Genomic DNA, 19,269 nt, shown 5'->3' with positions numbered 1-19,269 from the left:
ACCCTCTCTCTGCCAGTACCGGAGTATGCACGACAGAGACGAAACGCGTCACGTGACCGGGCCTCGGCGAAAACGTGGGGAATAACGCGGTAGGAGGGGAAATTAGAGTGGGGGCACAAGTCTTGAACTGGCGACATTGCGAGAAACTGGAAGCGGATCTCCTCAGGGGCCGAGGAGTGGGAAAGCGAAGCAGGTACGCACGTCGCTTGGAAGTGGAAACACGACGAGGTAGGGGAGCGAAAGTGAACACAGCTCCAAGAATGGGCAGGAAGAGACGGACTCCTTCAGCCTGCGGCTGAAACTTTGACGGATAATTTAGTGTCGAAGCGTCGGTTTTCCAACGTTCCGCCGTGAGGCCCGTTGCGTTCCCTACCCGTTGACCGGTTCAAAATCGGGAAGCGAGCACGGGGAAAAATGAGAGTGTGGAACGAGTGCGTCACTCGATCGCGAAAACCCTACCGGCCAGCCGAATGAGATTTCCGCGAGCACCGCACGAAAGAGAGAAACGCACTGTGCGCAAGGTTATGGGCGTGCTGCTGCTGGTACGATCCGGTGGATGCCAGTGATTCTCACTGGCATGTGTGCAGTCGACGTTGGAAAAATAGTCGTGTGCCCGTGACTCGGTGCATAATCAGTTAACGCGCGACCATTCGGTAGTGAACGCTAGATCCGTCATCTTTCGCCGCTGTTCGCGAAAACACCGCACACGCGATATATCAAAATCATGACGCGAAAGTTGAGCAAGTTTTTGATACTTTTCGACAACACGAACCTCTTGTACTTTCCCGGCCACTTCCTATCCGGCCGGGTAATCATCGAGCTGGACGATGAGGCATAGTAAGTACGAGATATTTTTTTTGTTAGATTACTTCGTCGATCGTACCGTATTTGGCGTACCTATCACGTGGTGGTAATGGTGGTGGTACAGTTGAACAAAATGATGGAACTGTAGTAGTAGATAGAAGATGTTGGCGCCCTTAAGTAGATAAGGATGTCTGATTAGTATACCATATTCTACTGTTGTTATAATCCTAGTTAAAAACATCAAACATACACACGCATTGTATCATTATTTCTGGTGGAATACTGAACACTAATGCTAATAGTTTTGAAACAAATTAGTTTTCATTATGGAATAATAAGTGTGTTCGGATGCCCGTGAAATCGTCTAGGTTACGGTAAATTAATTACGTTTCTTCAAAATTACTCCAATTGTGTATAGTTCGTCCGTAGGTGGATCACTTTCACAATTTGTAACGTATCTAGGACTTGATTATACGAGTAAAAAAAAGGAGAAAAGAACTCATTGGTAATTTGTATTTTTAATACCTGTTGTGTCATACACTTCTAATGCGTAACCATAACTACGCCTCTGCTATTGCTCAATTGGAATTACTGAAAAGTGTGTTTTCACTTTATCGGAATTAATTAATCGCAAGTTACGATACATTCTTAAGCAATATTAACAACAGCGTTTGTACGATTTTATGTGCAAGCTTCTTTGTGATATACTTACGCAATAATTGACAGGAATCTAGAAATAAATGAGTGATAAATAATGCAAACTTAATGGAATTAATACATACTGAAACTGTCTGATGTCAAACATAGTATCGAAATGATTGAAGACTGTTAGTGCGTCAAATTATAATTAACGAAACGATTAAAAATAAAATACTAGTTTTGTAATATTGTGAAATTGATAAATAAAAGAGTAGCATAATTATAATAAATATTTGTAACAGTCTGTCACGAGCCTGTAGTAAACAGTGAAACAACAGCATTCAATTGGCTAACTTAACTTAAGAAAAAAAAAACAGGGTTTATAAATCATAACATAATTTTTTAAATAACTCCGTTCATAATTACCACCAAATTCCCTGCAAAATAAATTCTCTTACTCTCGAAATTGATCTTCTAATGTAAAGTGTTAACCATATTAACGAAGCTTAACTTAAAATATTCATAGTTAAAAATACAGTTCATCCCTTCTTCTGCATATTTAGATTTATCTTGTTTGTTTTGTAAAACAAAAGCAATTATTACCTAATAATTGATAGAATTCAAATTCATAATGTTATATTGGAACATAAACGTTATGCGTTTATTTAGCAACAATTAAGAATGACAATAGCGGGTTGCCGTTACTCCGCAGCGAATTTTCTGAATGTACGAGAAATTAAATTTAGAAAATGAAAAATATGCTTCTGTACAATTTCCCAAGGGACGCAATTTAACAATGTTAAACCAACTTATTATGCGGTTGCAATGTTATTTTAATGACATGTTTTGTGCATTACAGCGTTTCAGGATTGCATTTTCATGTCATCGGCGAAGGAGTGGTCCGTGTCCGCAGTCAACGTGCCGAGAGGGTTTACGATAAGGAGAACTACATAGATTTTCGTATGAGATTGCTAGGGGAACCAGGTAACGAAAAGAGATTACATTACGGTACATTTGATGTAACTAGTTAAACATAGTGCAGCCAAAATAAATGCAATTTCGATAATAGGATGATAAGCCATTATTGAATTCAATTACTAGTATTCAATTATTGAAAGGACAGATGCATCTGCTTGTTGTCAATAATAGAAAAAACGAAGTAGAGTAATAGATCCAATTACTGTGGGGGTACTGTGCCTATACTAATTATACTTATTTTTAAAGCAAAATGAATATTAAAAAGGAGATATTAAATTTTTTTTATTAAAATCAATTAATATATGTATATGTTGTACATGGTGTCCCAAAAATGTTGCATTTCCTTGAAAGGGATAATTCCTGAGGTCATTTGAAGAAACTTTTTCCTTTGAGAAAATGTTCTCCGCAGCTTTGTTAAGGAGTTATTAACAAAAAACACGGACCAATCGGGGCGCGGCTACACTGGACGGATTCCGGCTCGGCCAATGCTAACTTCACGCTCAGCGGGACCTGCCGCCGCGCCGTGCTGGAGTCCGTTTGCTTTTGTCGCGCCCTGATTGGTCCGTGATTTTCCTTAATAACTCCTTAACGAAGCCGCGAAAACTATTTTCGCAAAGGAAAAAGTTACTTCAACTGATCTCAGGGATCACCCATTTCAAGGAAGTGTAACATATTTGGCGTACCCTGCATATCTCTTTTTTAATATTCATTGTGCTTTGAAAATAAGTATAATTAATATAAGCACAGTAATCGGCGCCCCCACAGTAATTGGGTCCCTTACCCTAAATTGTCAAAACAGTTGCAGCACAGAAATTAATGGAAGAAATTAGAACTGTTTAATAAAGGTAATCGAATTTAATATCACCATTGACTGTGGTTATCTTATAAATTCTTCGCCGAACTTTATTAAGAATTTTGGAGTTTTCACTTCAAACTAAAGAATGATATTTGTGCAACTATCCAGTACATTGGGCTGCCTGTACATAATCATGAAAGAGAAAAAGAATTGGTGGTGCATTCTTAGAACGCGCGCGTATTTAAATTCATCGCCCAAACGGCCCTCGTATGGAATATTTTTTTCATACAATCGTCCGCCGCACCTGTGGTTCATGCACAGCATAACAATACCAAAACTGTTCTTTGTTTTCCGTTCACCGTTCGATGACACCGCCACTCCAGGGGAAGGACCGTCGCTTTTATCACCGGGGATTCACAGCTTTCCATTCAAATTAGGTCTGCCCCTGGGTTTGCCGTCCACTTTCTTGGGCAAACACGGCTGGGTCCAATATTATTGTAAGGCTGCACTCCGCGAGCCAGGTGGCCTCACGCACAAGAATCAACAAGTGTTCATCGTGATGAATCCCATCGATTTGAATTTAGAGCCGCCGATCCTGGCAGTGAGTTCTTCTTTATTATAGGTAGATGATATCGCGTTTCATACTTGTACACGTCCTTCACCAGGTATAATAACAGATCAAAATCGTTTGTAAAACTACCTACAGTTAGTCTCATAATTGATGGCACACATTTTAACCCTTAGAATTTGAATATCATTATTCAAAATATTTTTTACATTATTAAATTTGTTTGTATTTAATAAATTACTAAACATTCCAGTATTGTACGATTAAGTTGTGCCATTTTCGTATGTATAACATGAAAAAAATATATAGAATATTGTAGGTCGGAAGAAATGTTTCATTTTGGAGTAAAAATAGCTTCGAGTGCAAAAGGTTAAATCACAATAACTTTTGACAAATGCATCAAACGACTTCAGTTGTTTTTTTTTGGCAAGATAATTAGATTAGTATACCAGATGAAATGTAATGAACATTTTGGAAAAATTGCGTTTAGTCAATTTTTTTATTTTGAATTATTTTTTAAGTTTGAAAACTGTGTTTTGTAAATTCATAGAAGTTATATACAGGCTGAAAATTTCATCGAATCTGATCAATTGGCTTATGAATTATAAACTATTAAAAATGGGCTGAAAATTTTATTGGTTTATATCTTATAAACCAATTTACCAATCTCGATGAAATTTTCAGCCGGTATACAACTTCTATGAATTTACAAAATACGTCTTTTAAATATTCCTTACAAGCTCAAATAAAAAAATTGTAAAAAACAACTTGTACTATTTTTCTCGTAATTCAGACGAAACGCAATTTTTCGAAAATTTTCATTACACATAATTTAGTAAACTAATACGTCTAGCTTGGCAAAAAATAGGGTCGTTTGGTCCCTTCATAAAAACGTTATTCTGATTTAAAGTGTGCGCCATCAATTACGTGATATATAACTGATTTCTTTATGACCTGACAGATATAACATTGATAAATTATTATTATTAAAATTTATTTGAAAATAATAACGTAAAATGTAAAAAATATATTTTGTTTAATATTGTTGACGTAAAAGGTTCATATCTATGAAAAAGACACTTTATGGATAGAGTGTCCATTTCATTAATTAACATAGATATTATGAATTTAAACATTGGATTTGAATAAAGACATTATAGTTTGTCTTTAATTTGAGAATTATTTTTTATTTTTTAAATATGTAAAATATTTGATCATATTTACGTAGCTAATAAAATATAAAGATTCAATAGTACCGTGACTTCAGTGCATAAAGAAATGATAATTTAAAAAACAGTATTAATATCATCCCTTTTTATCACATTGTCCCTTTCAATACTGTCATATCATGAAAAAGGAAAGTATACCTTTTCAAAAATTGAATAATAGGACATGTAAACGGAGAAAAAACTTATTATTACTATGTATGGTTGTAATCGAATGACTGACCTTTTTAAAAAAAGAATAATTCTTCAGTTATTTAGCTATATTAATCCAGACAAAAATGGCCCTTTAATGCCACTTTTCTCTTTCTGTTATATGAGACCATTTTAATCGTTTCAGTAGTTTTTAATCGTAAAAAAGTTTGGTTGTACCCAATTTTTTCAATTCTTTCAATTATCTCGAAGTGAAGGCACGTCACAAAACACTTGCACAATCGATGATCATCAGACAATCCTGATTTCGATAAAATAGTGTTTAAAGTAGGTAGGTTAATGCATAATTAATCGTCATAAATTACAAAAAATTATTTCTTCGCACAAAAACGTTGATATAAAATTCTAAAAACTGGAGTAATACGATAAGGTTTTCATGTCACTGACCTTGGAAAGAGGACAATTATAGGCAATTTTATTTTCTATAATCCATGTTCACGCAAGAGGCCAAAGAGACTAATTTAGAAGAAAACTCTTTGAATTGCTGTATTTAAAACATATCATCCTGCATTTAACGATTATGATCTTTACTATTATAATTTATGTTCTTCACGTTCGTACGTAACTTGGCTATAATTTGTGCATCGCATGATTTCATGGCTACGATTACACGTATACTAGTTATGAGTCGCTCAGCTTACACTTTCTAGCCCAAGCGTGCAATTAGACGAATCCCTGGTACTAACGAAGTTGTGCATAGTGAATTAATAGAACTCGGTTGATTTTACCATGGTCACAGTTACACTAAACATGGCGCCGCGCAGCGTAACGATTTCATTTGTAATTTCATCGCGCGCAACGTATTCATGAACTTCTAATCTTCCTATAATTGCGCTCTAACGAGAGAAACATCGTCGCCCCGACAGATGTATCGAGGTTCGACCGGCCAAGAAAAAACATGTTCAGAACTCATTTATTATGTTTCAATCTTTTACATTAAAACGCACACGAATGCACCATTTACCATCATTGAGTGCTCGTTCCAATCGAACGAACATATATATAGTAACATATAAATTAGTTACACTCTGACTGAAACGATGTTCACAGGTGTGTCTTGAATAATTTCACGATTATCGCGAACCATTTAACGAGAAAATATTAGAGAAGTTTGGAAAATCTTGCGAAGAACGTATCTTTCACGCACGCTTTCTTTCTTGCATGACGATTAAGGTAGTTCTCGAGGCATTTCAGCATAACCGAGTTCTGGATAGTGGTCACCGACCTGCGTAGAAAGCGATCACGATCCGTGACCCTTATAATTATGCAGCTTTTTCACTTCCTCGATCAAAATTTCGATTCTGATCTCATTGCTTCATCCTCAATGAAGGGGGCGACTATTCATTCATGTAGCATATACTGTTTCTGATTCAAACAATGAAAGAATACAATCAGAAAGAGCACTTGTTAACCCTTAAATGTACTATTGGAATCGATGCGGCCCCATTTATGTTAATAATTCAATGTGTAAATATTATATAAGTATTCGTGGATTTATTGTTAGATGAAATTTTTCTATATAACTACGTTTCTCTTTACCAGAAATAAATAATAAATATGTATCAATATAATATTGAATATAATTTAATTGAATTATACAGTGAATTATCGATATATGTCTTCGAGGCCTGGATGACAAATGTCGCGGAATTATCCCTACTACCGCGGGGTATACCCTGTGAGGGGCCAAGAAGGTCGAGAGACCTCGGTCGCCGAGGAGTGTAACATGATACGGGCCGGGTATATCGATGTGAGACCAGGAGACCACTACTAATCCAGTAACAAAACTTCATCACTTTTCATTCATTTTTTATGGGATTTTCATCAACATATTCGTGGTATTTTTCTAATGAAAATGATACCAAACATGATATAGTTCCGATGACACACATGTGTAATGAACGATGGAAGTTTTGAACGCAAAGGAAGACAGCGTATGGGAAAGAAAGAAACGCGGAGAGTCGCGGTCATTGTCGCTATGATTTTGACATATAAAATATAAGACGAACATGTTTACACTCCTCGGCGACCGAGGCGTTGGGCGGTGATTATCGCTGTCCTTTTCTACGTTCGGCGCGCACTCCTGGAGGATAAACGACATCGAGACCCGTGTTGTTGACATATATCGAGGATTCATTGTATTGCATTTTGAAGTAAATTTTGAAGGTCCACTTAAGGGTACAATGAAAGTGGATATAATATTCAGAGTGGCCTAAAAATGTTGTAGTTTTTTGAACGACATGATTCCTGACGTCATTTGAAGTAACTTTTTCCTGTGGGAAAATGTTCTCCGCGGCTCTGTTAAAGAGTTATTAACGAAAAACACGGACCAATCAGAGCGCGGCTACAGCCAACGGCTTCCGCCTTGGTCAATACCAATGCTAACGCCCACTGTAGCCGCACTCTGATTGGTCCGTGTGTTTCATTAATAACTCCTTCACAGAGTCGCGGAGAACGATTTCGAAAAGGAAAAAGTTACTTTAAATGACGTCAGGAATCACCTCTTTCAAGGAACTACGACATTTTTGGGACACCCTGTATGTATAGGAGTTAATGCATTTTCAAAGAACTTTTAAAATATCGGCCACTATTATCGTCAGATAAATTAATCATTTCGATCAATTAATAATTTTCTCATTAATATGTATTAAAATAATTTTTCTGACCGCTTACTTAAAATAAGCTCGCTTCTTTTGTACAACTGCAAATTTCATACTTTGAATCTTCAATTTTACAATCACTAGTTTCCCTCTTCGTGAAATACGGTGGCATATGTGTGTAGTATACATTAAAAATGGCGTCAACTGGACAGAGAAGGTATTAAACAATTTAGGTTGGTCATAAAATTTTAAAGTGTACAAATGAAAAAGAGTAAATAATTTATTATATGTTCCATGTGTAGAAGCTAAAATATTTTGGATCAAGGTTTTGGTTATACAAATATTTCAGAGTGCATTACACTAAATAAGATTGTGTAAATTGATGATTTCACAGCGCATATTTCGTTTAGAAATCTTAATAGTAGTAATTTTACACGATACACCGTTGTAATATTATTTTCTTTCGTATTCCTGAATATTTCGTTGTGGAATTATTTTAGCAATATTTTAAAAGAACTACATTTGTTAATTCGAGCAGACTGACAAGGGAACATATTCAAGTGCGAATTTCCGATTTTGATGAAACTTATGTGACATATAGTTCTTTGAAAAATATTTGACACGTATTTTTTTTTATCGGCAACCATCCACTTTGAAGGGGTGAAAACAGCCCTCAAAGTTGGGGGTCAAAACCATATTTTTTGAAATACCTCGGAAACCAGAGGTCGAAAAAATTTGAATTTTTTTTTAAATTGTGTGTTTTTCAATGAGAAATGTAGTCGCGCAAGAAAAATTTAACAAAAGTCTTTTGTTTAAACAATATATTGAAAATTTGATTTTTTTTTGCAGTTTCTCTTATTTATTGTTAGTTCATTTTAATGTAAACTTGGGTGTGTGATCTTTGATCAAAATTAGGGTTTACATGTTTCAGGATTTTTTTTTTTTTTGCCATTTAACAATAATTATGCATTATGGAAGATAGTCTTGCATCTGCCGTGCGTAGGAAGGAATTGTGGCTTGTTTTATCGAAATATAAGTATTTACTATAAACGTGTATAGTATTTTAAACAATACCACTGGGTTATGTGTCGTTTATTGTTTTATTAGTAGCTAAAGAAGGTGGCGCAGGTAGCAGCGTGACGCGGTGCTAATTACCGCGGCGGAGTAAGGGTACCGACTTTTATAGCCAATTCGCCTGTGAATTTCTGCAATCGTTGGGCCTTCGGTCAAAATATCCCTGCAGCCTTTTTAAACTGTGAATCCTCGAACCTGGAGTTTCCCTCGTCATTTATGGTAGCTCTAAAAAGAGCTGATTTTGAAAGAAGTGCTGTCCACAAAGATTATTCTACATAATTCTGGCAATATTGATGTCCTGTGATTGTTGGGCCTTCGGTCAAAATATCCCTGCAGCCTTTTTAAACTATGAATCCTCGAACCTGGAGTTTCCCTCGTCATTTATGGTAGCTCTGAAAAGAGCTGGTGCCAATGCCGCACATCAGTTTTACCTCGGTTATATACAGCATTTAAGAAGGACCCAAATATTTTCAAACAATTCCATTGGTTGTTAGAGTGAGAGAGGGGGAAACGTAAAACAGTCTTCAGAATGTATAAATATGGGCACTTTGCTGTATGTGCTATTAGTCTTTCTGCATTACGGTTTGTAAAGCAACGTACATATCAAGAAGTTAAGGCTACTTCTTTCGGATTTTTAAAACGGTGCCACATATATCAAATAATTTCTGGCAATAATAAAGTTCGAACATTATATTAATTTTGCTTTTGCTTATTGTTTATTTGTATTGTTAGATTCGTTTTTACAAACATGAAGGTCAATCCGGTGAACGTTATAAATATTTTGATGGCAACATATAGCAGTAACAATAACGAGGGAACACCCACGAATGGAAAGGAAATTGAACTGGCAAACATAATTATAGACCTGATTAATAGCTACAGAGAAGCAGGGTACATGAATTTCGAAACGCAACAGGAATTAATATTCGATGACCTAACAGACGAACCGACTTCATTTAATGTTCCCGAAGATGAAGAAGATTTGGAATCAGCGTCAACATCTAAACCGTCGTCTTCAAGTTCTCCAGACGAGAGTCCAGAAGAAATAGAATTTGGAGGCATTGATTTAGATTATAAGAAGAAAGCTGTAGATTTTTGGAAGAGTGGAAGAAAAAGACCACTAAACTTCGAAACTGTGAAGAACAAATACAAGAAATTGAAGAGAAAATCAGATTTATACAGATGGGAAGAGCAAATTAATACAGGCGGATCTCGTTACGATAAACTTACAGCAATTGCACATGCTACACTTGAAAAATTTATTGTAGCGAGAAATAATAAAATTTTGGTACACGACGTAGATTTGAGACGGTGGGCAATGCACGAAAATTTATCAATAAATTTAGAAGGATTCCAGGCATCGTCCTTTTGGTTGTGGAAGTTTAAAGAAAACTATAATATAGTATCGAGAAAAACGACGAAACTCGTTACCCGCCATCATACTAACCATTTAACAGATTTGACCGCAGCAGCAGAAGATTTTGTGCATCATGTGAAAGGGTATTTTGAAAATTATGGCGCAAGCAATATTTTCAACAGTGATCAAAGTGGGTTCCAGTTGGAATTGCACTCTGGTCGAACACTTTCACACAAAGGTGAAAAAGAAACGGGTGCTCTTGTCCAATCGATATCTTCAACAACGCACAGCTACACTATCCAGCCCACAATTTCAGCTGACGGACAGTTGCTATCGCCATTATATATTGTTTTGAAAGAAGTCAAAGGGCAGTTAGGACCTCGTGTACGAAGAAGTGTGTTCACGGCACCTAATGTACATATTGAAGCTTCCACATCGGGAAAACTAACGAAGGAGTTATTTAGAACGTGGTTGATTGAAGTATTTCTCCCATCTGCTCCAGAAAATTCTGTTTTACTTCTTGACTCGTGGAATGGATACAACGACGAGATCATACGTAACGCCCTGCCAGAAGACAAACAATTAGAGGTATTGACGATACCAAAAAATACGACGCCATTAATCCAACCACTTGACGTGTATGGATTCCGCATTTGGAAGAATTTTGCAAGAAAACTTTCCGATCTTGCAATATTGTTAAATATTGATTTTAATCTACACGCAAGAAATAATATTATTAAATTACAGTCATTAATCCACAACCAATTATCAGCTGCGCGTTATAAACGGCTGTTTCAATATGCTTGGTTCCGCAGTGGATATATAGAAGAACGGCCAGGAGAATTTGAAAATCCCGTAGAGTTCTGCTTTACAAAATTAGATGGTTTAACGTGTTTCCATTGTTCAAATGTAGTCGTACTGAAATGTTCTTGGTGCAAAGAACATTTATGTTTTTCTCATTTTATCATCGAGTATCATTATTGCCAGAATTATGTAGAATAATCTTTGTGGACACCACTTCTTTCAAAATCAGCTCTTTTCAGAGCTACCATAAATGACGAGGGAAACTCCAGGTTCGAGGATTCATAGTTTAAAAAGGCTGCAGGGATATTTTGACCGAAGGCCCAACAATCACAGGACATCAATATTGCCAGAATTATGTAGAATAATCTTTGTGGACAGCACTTCTTTCAAAATCAGCTCTTTTTAGAGCTACCATAAATGACGAGGGAAACTCCAGGTTCGAGGATTCACAGTTTAAAAAGGCTGCAGGGATATTTTGACCGAAGGCCCAACGATTGCAGAAATTCACAGGCGAATTGGCTATAAAAGTCGGTACCCTTACTCCGCCGCGGTAATTAGCACCGCGTCACGCTGCTACCTGCGCCACCTTCTTTAGCTACTAATAAAACAATAAACGACACATAACCCAGTGGTATTGTTTAAAATACTATACACGTTTATAGTAAATACTTATATTTCGATAAAACAAGCCACAATTCCTTCCTACGCACGGCAGATGCAAGACTATCTTCCATAATGCATAATTATTGTTAAATGGCAAAAAAAAAAAAAATCCTGAAACATGTAAACCCTAATTTTGATCAAAGATCACACACCCAAGTTTACATTAAAATGAACTAACAATAAATAAGAGAAACTGCAAAAAAAAATCAAATTTTCAATATATTGTTTAAACAAAAGACTTTTGTTAAATTTTTCTTGCGCGACTACATTTCTCATTGAAAAACACACAATTTAAAAAAAAATTCAAATTTTTTCGACCTCTGGTTTCCGAGGTATTTCAAAAAATATGGTTTTGACCCCCAACTTTGAGGGCTGTTTTCACCCCTTCAAAGTGGATGGTTGCCGATAAAAAAAAATACGTGTCAAATATTTTTCAAAGAACTATATGTCACATAAGTTTCATCAAAATCGGAAATTCGCACTTGAATATGTTCCCTTGTGAGCGCAGAGAAATCAGTGTTCCCATATAAGATCGTAGAGATATATTTACATATCCTGATGACATGTAATATAAGATAATTATTACGTAGGCATGTGACATTCAGCTTCGAACGCGACCGCATTGTTAGTTCAACTGTATAGTCACATTCAATGCACACGCTTCGCGTTGCATAATCGGCAGGTTTCTAGATAACAACATAACAAGTGACAGCCAATAGTATCGATAACTTGTTCGGTGAAAAGAAATACATGAAATTGAAAGAAATTTACCATATAGAAATATCAATATAACGGTCATGTGGTTCATACTTTTATGTCTGATCTTCTATTACATTGACGAGGCTCATCCTCTATTCTTTACCGCGAAGTTTGTCAGTTTGATCGAAATATTGTACTTTATTCCATCTATTCAAAACAAAATAAGAATGAAATTATTTTCTTCATCTTTAGGATTAAACTCACACGTCTTCGGTAAAATACTATTCTTTACTAAACCAAATAGATTTTTGTACATCTTATTTACCTTAGTTTTCTTTTTTTCTTTTTTTTTTTTGGTTTTGAACGAGACGAATAATCCTATTTAAACTTATTGCACCTTACCTTCGTTTTACATTTTGAAGAGGGCAACTTACAAAATTATTTTATTTATTTCTTTTTATCACTGTGTTAATTTAACATCGAGGAACAAATTGAATTGGCTATAAGGATGTATAAGAGTAGTAACTAGACTGCGGATCTCTATGCAAAATAAAAATTTTCTGCATCAATTGCAAGAGATTGAAACCAGATACACGTCTGATTCTATCTTGAATAGTTTTAAGACGTTGAAAATAGTGTATTCTTCAATTGTCTTAATTTCTCTCCTGTCTTAAATTGCACCAACCTATTTCTAATATAAATGCATGATGTATGAAAACCACAGTCTAGTAATAACAAAGTTGTGTACCTCTTCTGATAGAATGGTTTTATTTCAAAACTTTTATTAGAAATGAATTTATAATGTTACAGGAACTATCATTATTATAATGTACCGCAATATGCGCAGTAATTAAGATGGAAAATGATATGCAGCAAATAAATTTAAAATAAATTGGGGACTTTATTAAACGACACAGGGCGCGAACAGTAAACTAATAAATAAAAAAAGATTTACGATATGACGAAAAGATTGTTAGCAAAAATTCAAGATACAAACATACATGTAATTGTAAAGTTTTTCAACAGCAACCAGCACGGCAAGAAATCGAACAACGGGTTGGTGTCTCTTGTGTCTCGGGGGGCCCCGTATTCTGCAGAGTGAGTCTCGACAGAGGCGGGTATGTTCCCGGTGAAACTATTGGCATTTCTGCGACCGTCAGCAATCGGAGCAAGGTATGTATCGTATTTCGATTCGATGGTTAATCGAAAGAATATCTAACATGAAAATAGGACCGGCAATAATACGATACCATCGCATATCTTTTAAAACGTGAGCATTTATCCCAGCGCGGCGGCCGCAACCGTGGAATAACTTAACAGTACCGGCGCAGCGATAATTTAAATCACGGAACACATTTTTCTAAAAACTCGTTTCACGACTCGTTTCAAATGGCGGCATTTTGAACTCAAATAACTGTATGTTAAATATTTTTCCTCCTACAGCATGCTAAAAAAATTGAAAGAAAAACGATGGAATTTAAAATCTTTTGTTCATGCAATAACAGGGTATACACAGAAGATCCTCTAAAAAATTTTAATCAATTGGTTCACTAGAACTTCAGATATCGTGACAACAGTTTCGAAAACATTGCTTTCGAGAAAATCGCGTTGAAGGATTTAACTACGAATTATATGAAATGCGAGTTGCATTCTCCAAACGCCTATAACTTGATTTTACAAATTTAACCAAATCCTTTTGCACGCATATTCCACAACACGCATACTTAAAAAAAGAAAACATGCGAAAGAATCAATTGTTTGAAAATAAAAAACTAGAATACACCCTATACAGTGAATCCGCGAACAGTAAATTCTCGTTATATGCCAGTCCCGCCGTTCTTTTTACTGACACGAATACGAAATCGGAGGTTCTCGCCGAGCGTCTCATTTGAAATACACAAGGCACGCTGGAAACCTAAGAGTCTAATCCGTCTTCAAGTCATAAGAAACCTATGACATACAAACGCGAATGACGTTCAAACGGAAGGAATATCCGTCTCCGATATAATGTTGCACGGAGAAGCGGACAGCGAAGCTCGAGAGCCGTCGTCGCCGAGGAGTGTGCCGGGGGTGTGCCGAGGAGACCAAAAGACCACTACTAGTCCAATTACAAATCTTCTTTATTTTTCGTTATTTTTTATGAAACTTTTACCAATATATTCGTGGCATTTTTCTGATTAAAATGAAACCAAATATGATATAATTCCAATGATATTTACTTGTGTAACGAGCGATGAAAGTTTCGAACGCAGAGAAGGACAGCGTATGAGAAAGAAAGAGACGCGAAGAGTCGCGGCCGCCGGCACAGATCAAAGCCCGCGTGAGCGCAGGCCTTTAAATGAAAAATTTAACTTCTTTATTATTAATTATTTTTTTATGTGACTTTCACCAATATATTTGTGGCATTATTCTGATTAAAATGATACCAAACGCGATATAATTGGAATCACATTTACACTAATTTTCCGTTAATGTAATTGTTATGGGAAGACTTCCATCGTTCATTACACGCGTAAATATCATCGGAATTATATCATATTTGGTTTCATTCTAATCAGTAAAATGCCACGAATATGTTGGTAAAAGTTTCATTAAAAAATAACGAAAAATAAAGAAGTTTTTTAATTGGGTTAGTACTGGTCTTCTAGTCTCACACCGATATAGCCGACAATGTTGTGGCCGCGACGACTCTCGAGCTTCGGCCACTCACCGCGGTGGTGTGAATTTTTAAACTGACTTCAAATTGTAAGGTTGGCACTGTCACACAACGAGAATTCACTGTGTATGTCCGCGGTACATGTTTATTCTCCAGGACCCGCGCCGAACATAGAAAAGGACAGCGATGCTCATCGCCGAGGCCTCGGTCGCCGAGGGGTGTAAATCGTACCAAAGTGTGTAAAAATAATACCAAAGTAATAAAACTTCTTTATTTTTCATTATTTTTTTATGGGACTTTCACCACATATTCGTGGTACATTTATAATGAAAATGATACCAAATATGATATAATTCCGATGACATTTATATGTGTAATGAACGATAAAAGATGAACTGGCGTGAGCTCAGGCCTTTAAATCTAACTTTTTTATTATTAATTATTTTTTTATGAGACTTTCACCAATATATTTGTGGAATTTTTCTGATTAGAATGATACAAAACACTGTATCATTCGGATCATATGTACTCTAATTTTCCGTTGATATAATTGTAATGGGAAGTAACTTTCATTGTTTATTACACAAATAAATGTAATAGGAATTATATGATATTTGGTATCATTTTCATTAGAAAAATAGTAATAATATGTTGGTGAAAATTCCATAAAAAAATAATGTAAAATAAAGAAGTTTTGTTATTGGATTAGTAGCGGTCTCCTGGTCTCACACCGATGTACTCGACCCGTATTATGTTACACTCCTTGGCAACCTATACTCCTCACGGGGTATACCCCGTGTAGTGGCGAGAATTCCACGACATTTATCATCCAGGCCTCGGCGACATATATCGAGAATTCACTGTATTTTTAAAGCGAACATGTCAGTGACGTTAGATTGAAATGATTCCGTAGGTGACTATGAAATCGACTAAAGCATCCCTGACCGAAACAATTCAGTACCTGTGCCGAGGTAAAGTCCTCGCGAGCGAAACGCGAGAGTTGGCAAGCGTTTCCAGGGGGAAAATTCGGCCCGGTGAGGGCGAAGAATGGTTGAACGAACAAATGTATGTTCCACCGTTGCCGCCTACCAATCTGCGGGGGTGTCACCTCATCAACGTTCTTTATCACGTTTACGTGAGTAAAAGTACTCATTTCGTAGTAGTTAAGATATTCGCATAACAATTATGATTGCGCAGAGCATGACTAATGCACAGTACTCTCTCCTAGCTCCGGCTTCTTTTGCGAGATTTGAAACAACGTGAAGAAAACATAAGATTTCTTCCACGTTCTTTTAATCGTGAAAGTATGATACAGCATCTCCGTTCAATTCGAGAAAATACGAAAGAATGCGCTATAATATCACGATCTAGTTGCACTTAAATTCAGTTACTACATTAGTAATAGAAATAGCAACGGCATGTAAAGAACAAGCATTTAATAATAAGCTCAAAATTTAAAAATGCTTAAATACACTATTTTTCTTTATCTCTACCAATTTTTGAAAAATTTAACTTTAAAAAGAATCAAAATTTCAATATTAACAATAACAATTACACAAATGTTTTTTACATAACCCGATTTTGGTACATTCTCACAAATACAACGGTATACTTTTTTACAACATTATGATGTTTAACGCTGGAATAACCGAGTACTAAAAATGATTATTTTGTACTATCTATTACAACTAACAGTTTCTGAGATAATAATTTGACTTTATTCTTCCTATTACTTTCAATATTTAGGCAGTATAATTTCATAATAAAAGTAATAAGATGATTAATATCAAATTATCTCGGAAACGGTAATGTTTACGACAAATGTTGCCTTAGTACATACTTTTTATTCGGAATTTAAATACAAAAACGAAAGTGACCTTCATATCGCCTTTACGCGTCTACTCATCAAAAAACTGTTATTACTACATGTATTATCAACTGCTTCAAATCCTATAACTTTTGTTTAAAAAATTTGTCCATACTGATTAAAACAACGAAGATATCTAAAGTGGACAGAATTCGTGGGATACACTGTATTTTTCGTTTATAATAACTATAATGATATATAGTACATGATAGAATTGTCACAGATATATTATTTTTTTTTACAGTTTGTAATAAGTCCAAAGAGTTTGGATAAGGAGATCAAGTTGCAGATACCAATAGTCCTAGCCACTTATCCTCTGAGGCAAGAAGGTGCTCCAGCGGGAACCGCACCGTCGAAACGAGGAGCGCATTATCCATCAACGTTGCCAATATTTCGACCGTGGCTGGACGACAAAGCTTTCGAAATACAAGAGTGAACGAATTTAATTAACTCTCACCGACGCGACGTCCCCTCGATAGCTCGATATAAACATTTCGAATGAACACCCACTTGGATTAAACAGTTCGAAACATGTGAAGTGAAACTCATTCGATAATATTAATACGCTTACAATGATACTCTATAAACCGCAATGCAATCGAATATTTATAGTTCTACAAAAACGAAAACAGACTAAAAGTATTTAGAAATAATAGTTGAAGAGCTCAGGGCAACAAACGGTCAGCTCGATTTCGACGTGACTGTAAAAGAACAAATTCTTTCGATAGTTCGTTGCAACAAACGGTCATATCATGAGACATTTGTGACTGTTTGTTGCCCCGAAGATTACAAAATCTAAGTGGGTGGTCATATCTAAATCGAGCTGATCGTTTGTTGCCCCGAATGTTTACAGTCGCTCTGACTGTTTGTTGCTCCGACCGATTCCGAAAATCTAAGTGGGTAGTCACGTCGAAATCGAGCTAACCGTTTGTTGCCCTGAGCTCTTCAGTTAAAGATTCTATTTCTAACGCATTCCTTTCTTTCGTTTCTCCAGTTTTCTAGTATAACACAAAAAAATTATGCATTTAGCGATTTTATTGTGGGACGACGACATTAACGTTTAGTAAATATTATACGGAGTGTCTCCAAATATCTATCGTTGCAAATACAGTGTTTACTCTATATATGTCCCAAATGCCTAGCTGATAAAAGTTCCAGAACTATACAGACTTCGGTCGCCGAGGAGTGTAAGGTCATGTGAATCTTTTGGACATACAGGATGTTCGGTAACTGGTGGTACAAGCGAAAAAGGGGTGATTCTACATGAAAAAATAAGTCGAAAATATAGAACAACATTTTTTCATTTGAGGCTTTGTTTTGGAGAAAATCGACTTTGAATTTTCGCCGGGTACGTGTACAGTTGATCATCTCTCGTTATAACGGATCTCACTGTAGATCATTGTCTCGATTGAAGTCTATGTTGTTAAACATTTCCAGTGTCACGGAAATGTTTATTTTACCTATCTATTTAAAAGAAAAGATTATTGTTGCCTTTCATACATTAAAGCAACAGAATACGTTAGAAAGTGTTAATAGAAATTTAAATAGAAGAGCAGAATTATGTATTCGGCAGAATGGGCAACATTTTCAGCAATTTCTGTAATAATAAACTTTATGATTACTTCAACATCCTATTTCATTGTATGTTCCTAATTTTCCTGTATGATAAAAAGAAACTTAACCTGCGATAATGATCCATCGAGACAATAATCTACAGTGAGATCCGTTATAACGAGACATGATCAATTGCACGCGTTTCCGGTGAAAATTCAAAGTCGATTTTCTCAAAAACAAAGCCTCATATGAAAAAATTTTGTTCTATATTTTCGACTTATTTTTTCATGTAGAATCACCCCTTTTTCGCTTGTACCACCAGTTACCGAACACCCCGTATATCGAGTAAACACTGTAATTGCAAAACCATAGGTGATATAAAAAGAAGTTTAACAACGTTTTTTATGATTTTCTATGCAGATTGCAATGATGAAAATCAAACATTTTTGTTCGTGATTTTCAAGGTCGTTCAAAGGTATTCTTGCGTTTTTAAATCAGCTACCATATTTCCGTTCCGAATTCAAGGCGGTACTTTTGAATGACCTCGGTCAATGCAGGATCCTAATACAATCGATATTTTACTTTCGATATCTTACTATCGGTATTCCATTAAATAATGCAACGCGATGTTTAAATGACATTGAAAATTATAAGCGAAAAATGTATTATTTATATCATCATAATCTACATAAAAAAAGCAATAATATATATATGCAAATGATATCATTTGCGGTTGTGCAGTTATTTAAAATGGCAAACACTCTGTACATTATG

At 35.7% G+C, this 19,269-nt stretch overlaps 1 protein-coding gene across 1 annotated transcript; it reads left to right on the top strand.

Moving 5' to 3' along the window:
- Vdup1 (arrestin family protein Vdup1) lies at window positions 1-19,207 on the top strand. The gene is made up of 6 exons (XM_076795201.1): window positions 1-837; window positions 2,303-2,427; window positions 3,601-3,818; window positions 13,445-13,591; window positions 15,988-16,209; window positions 17,186-19,207. Exons 1-6 carry the CDS (start codon window positions 725-727, stop codon window positions 17,375-17,377), a joined length of 1,017 nt encoding a protein of 338 aa, XP_076651316.1. The 5' UTR covers window positions 1-724; the 3' UTR covers window positions 17,378-19,207.
- Window positions 19,208-19,269: the final 62 nt, after the last annotated feature.

This window comes from Halictus rubicundus, chromosome 10, assembly GCF_050948215.1.
Source record: "Halictus rubicundus isolate RS-2024b chromosome 10, iyHalRubi1_principal, whole genome shotgun sequence".
Taxonomy (NCBI): domain Eukaryota; kingdom Metazoa; phylum Arthropoda; class Insecta; order Hymenoptera; family Halictidae; genus Halictus; species Halictus rubicundus.
This window is presented reverse-complemented; position numbering and strand designations above follow the sequence as displayed.

What these genes read in the sequence shown, in the direction of transcription:
- Vdup1 (XM_076795201.1), top strand. Translation starts at nt 725, where the DNA reads ATGACGCGAAAGTTGAGCAAGTTTTTGATACTTTTCGACAACACGAAC. An exon ending in TAGAGCCGCCGATCCTGGCA is followed by an intron (nt 3,819 to 13,444) that starts GTGAGTTCTTCT and finishes GTTTTTCAACAG; the next exon opens with CAACCAGCACGGCAAGAAAT. An exon ending in ACGTTCTTTATCACGTTTAC is followed by an intron (nt 16,210 to 17,185) that starts GTGAGTAAAAGT and finishes TTTTTTTTACAG; the next exon opens with TTTGTAATAAGTCCAAAGAG.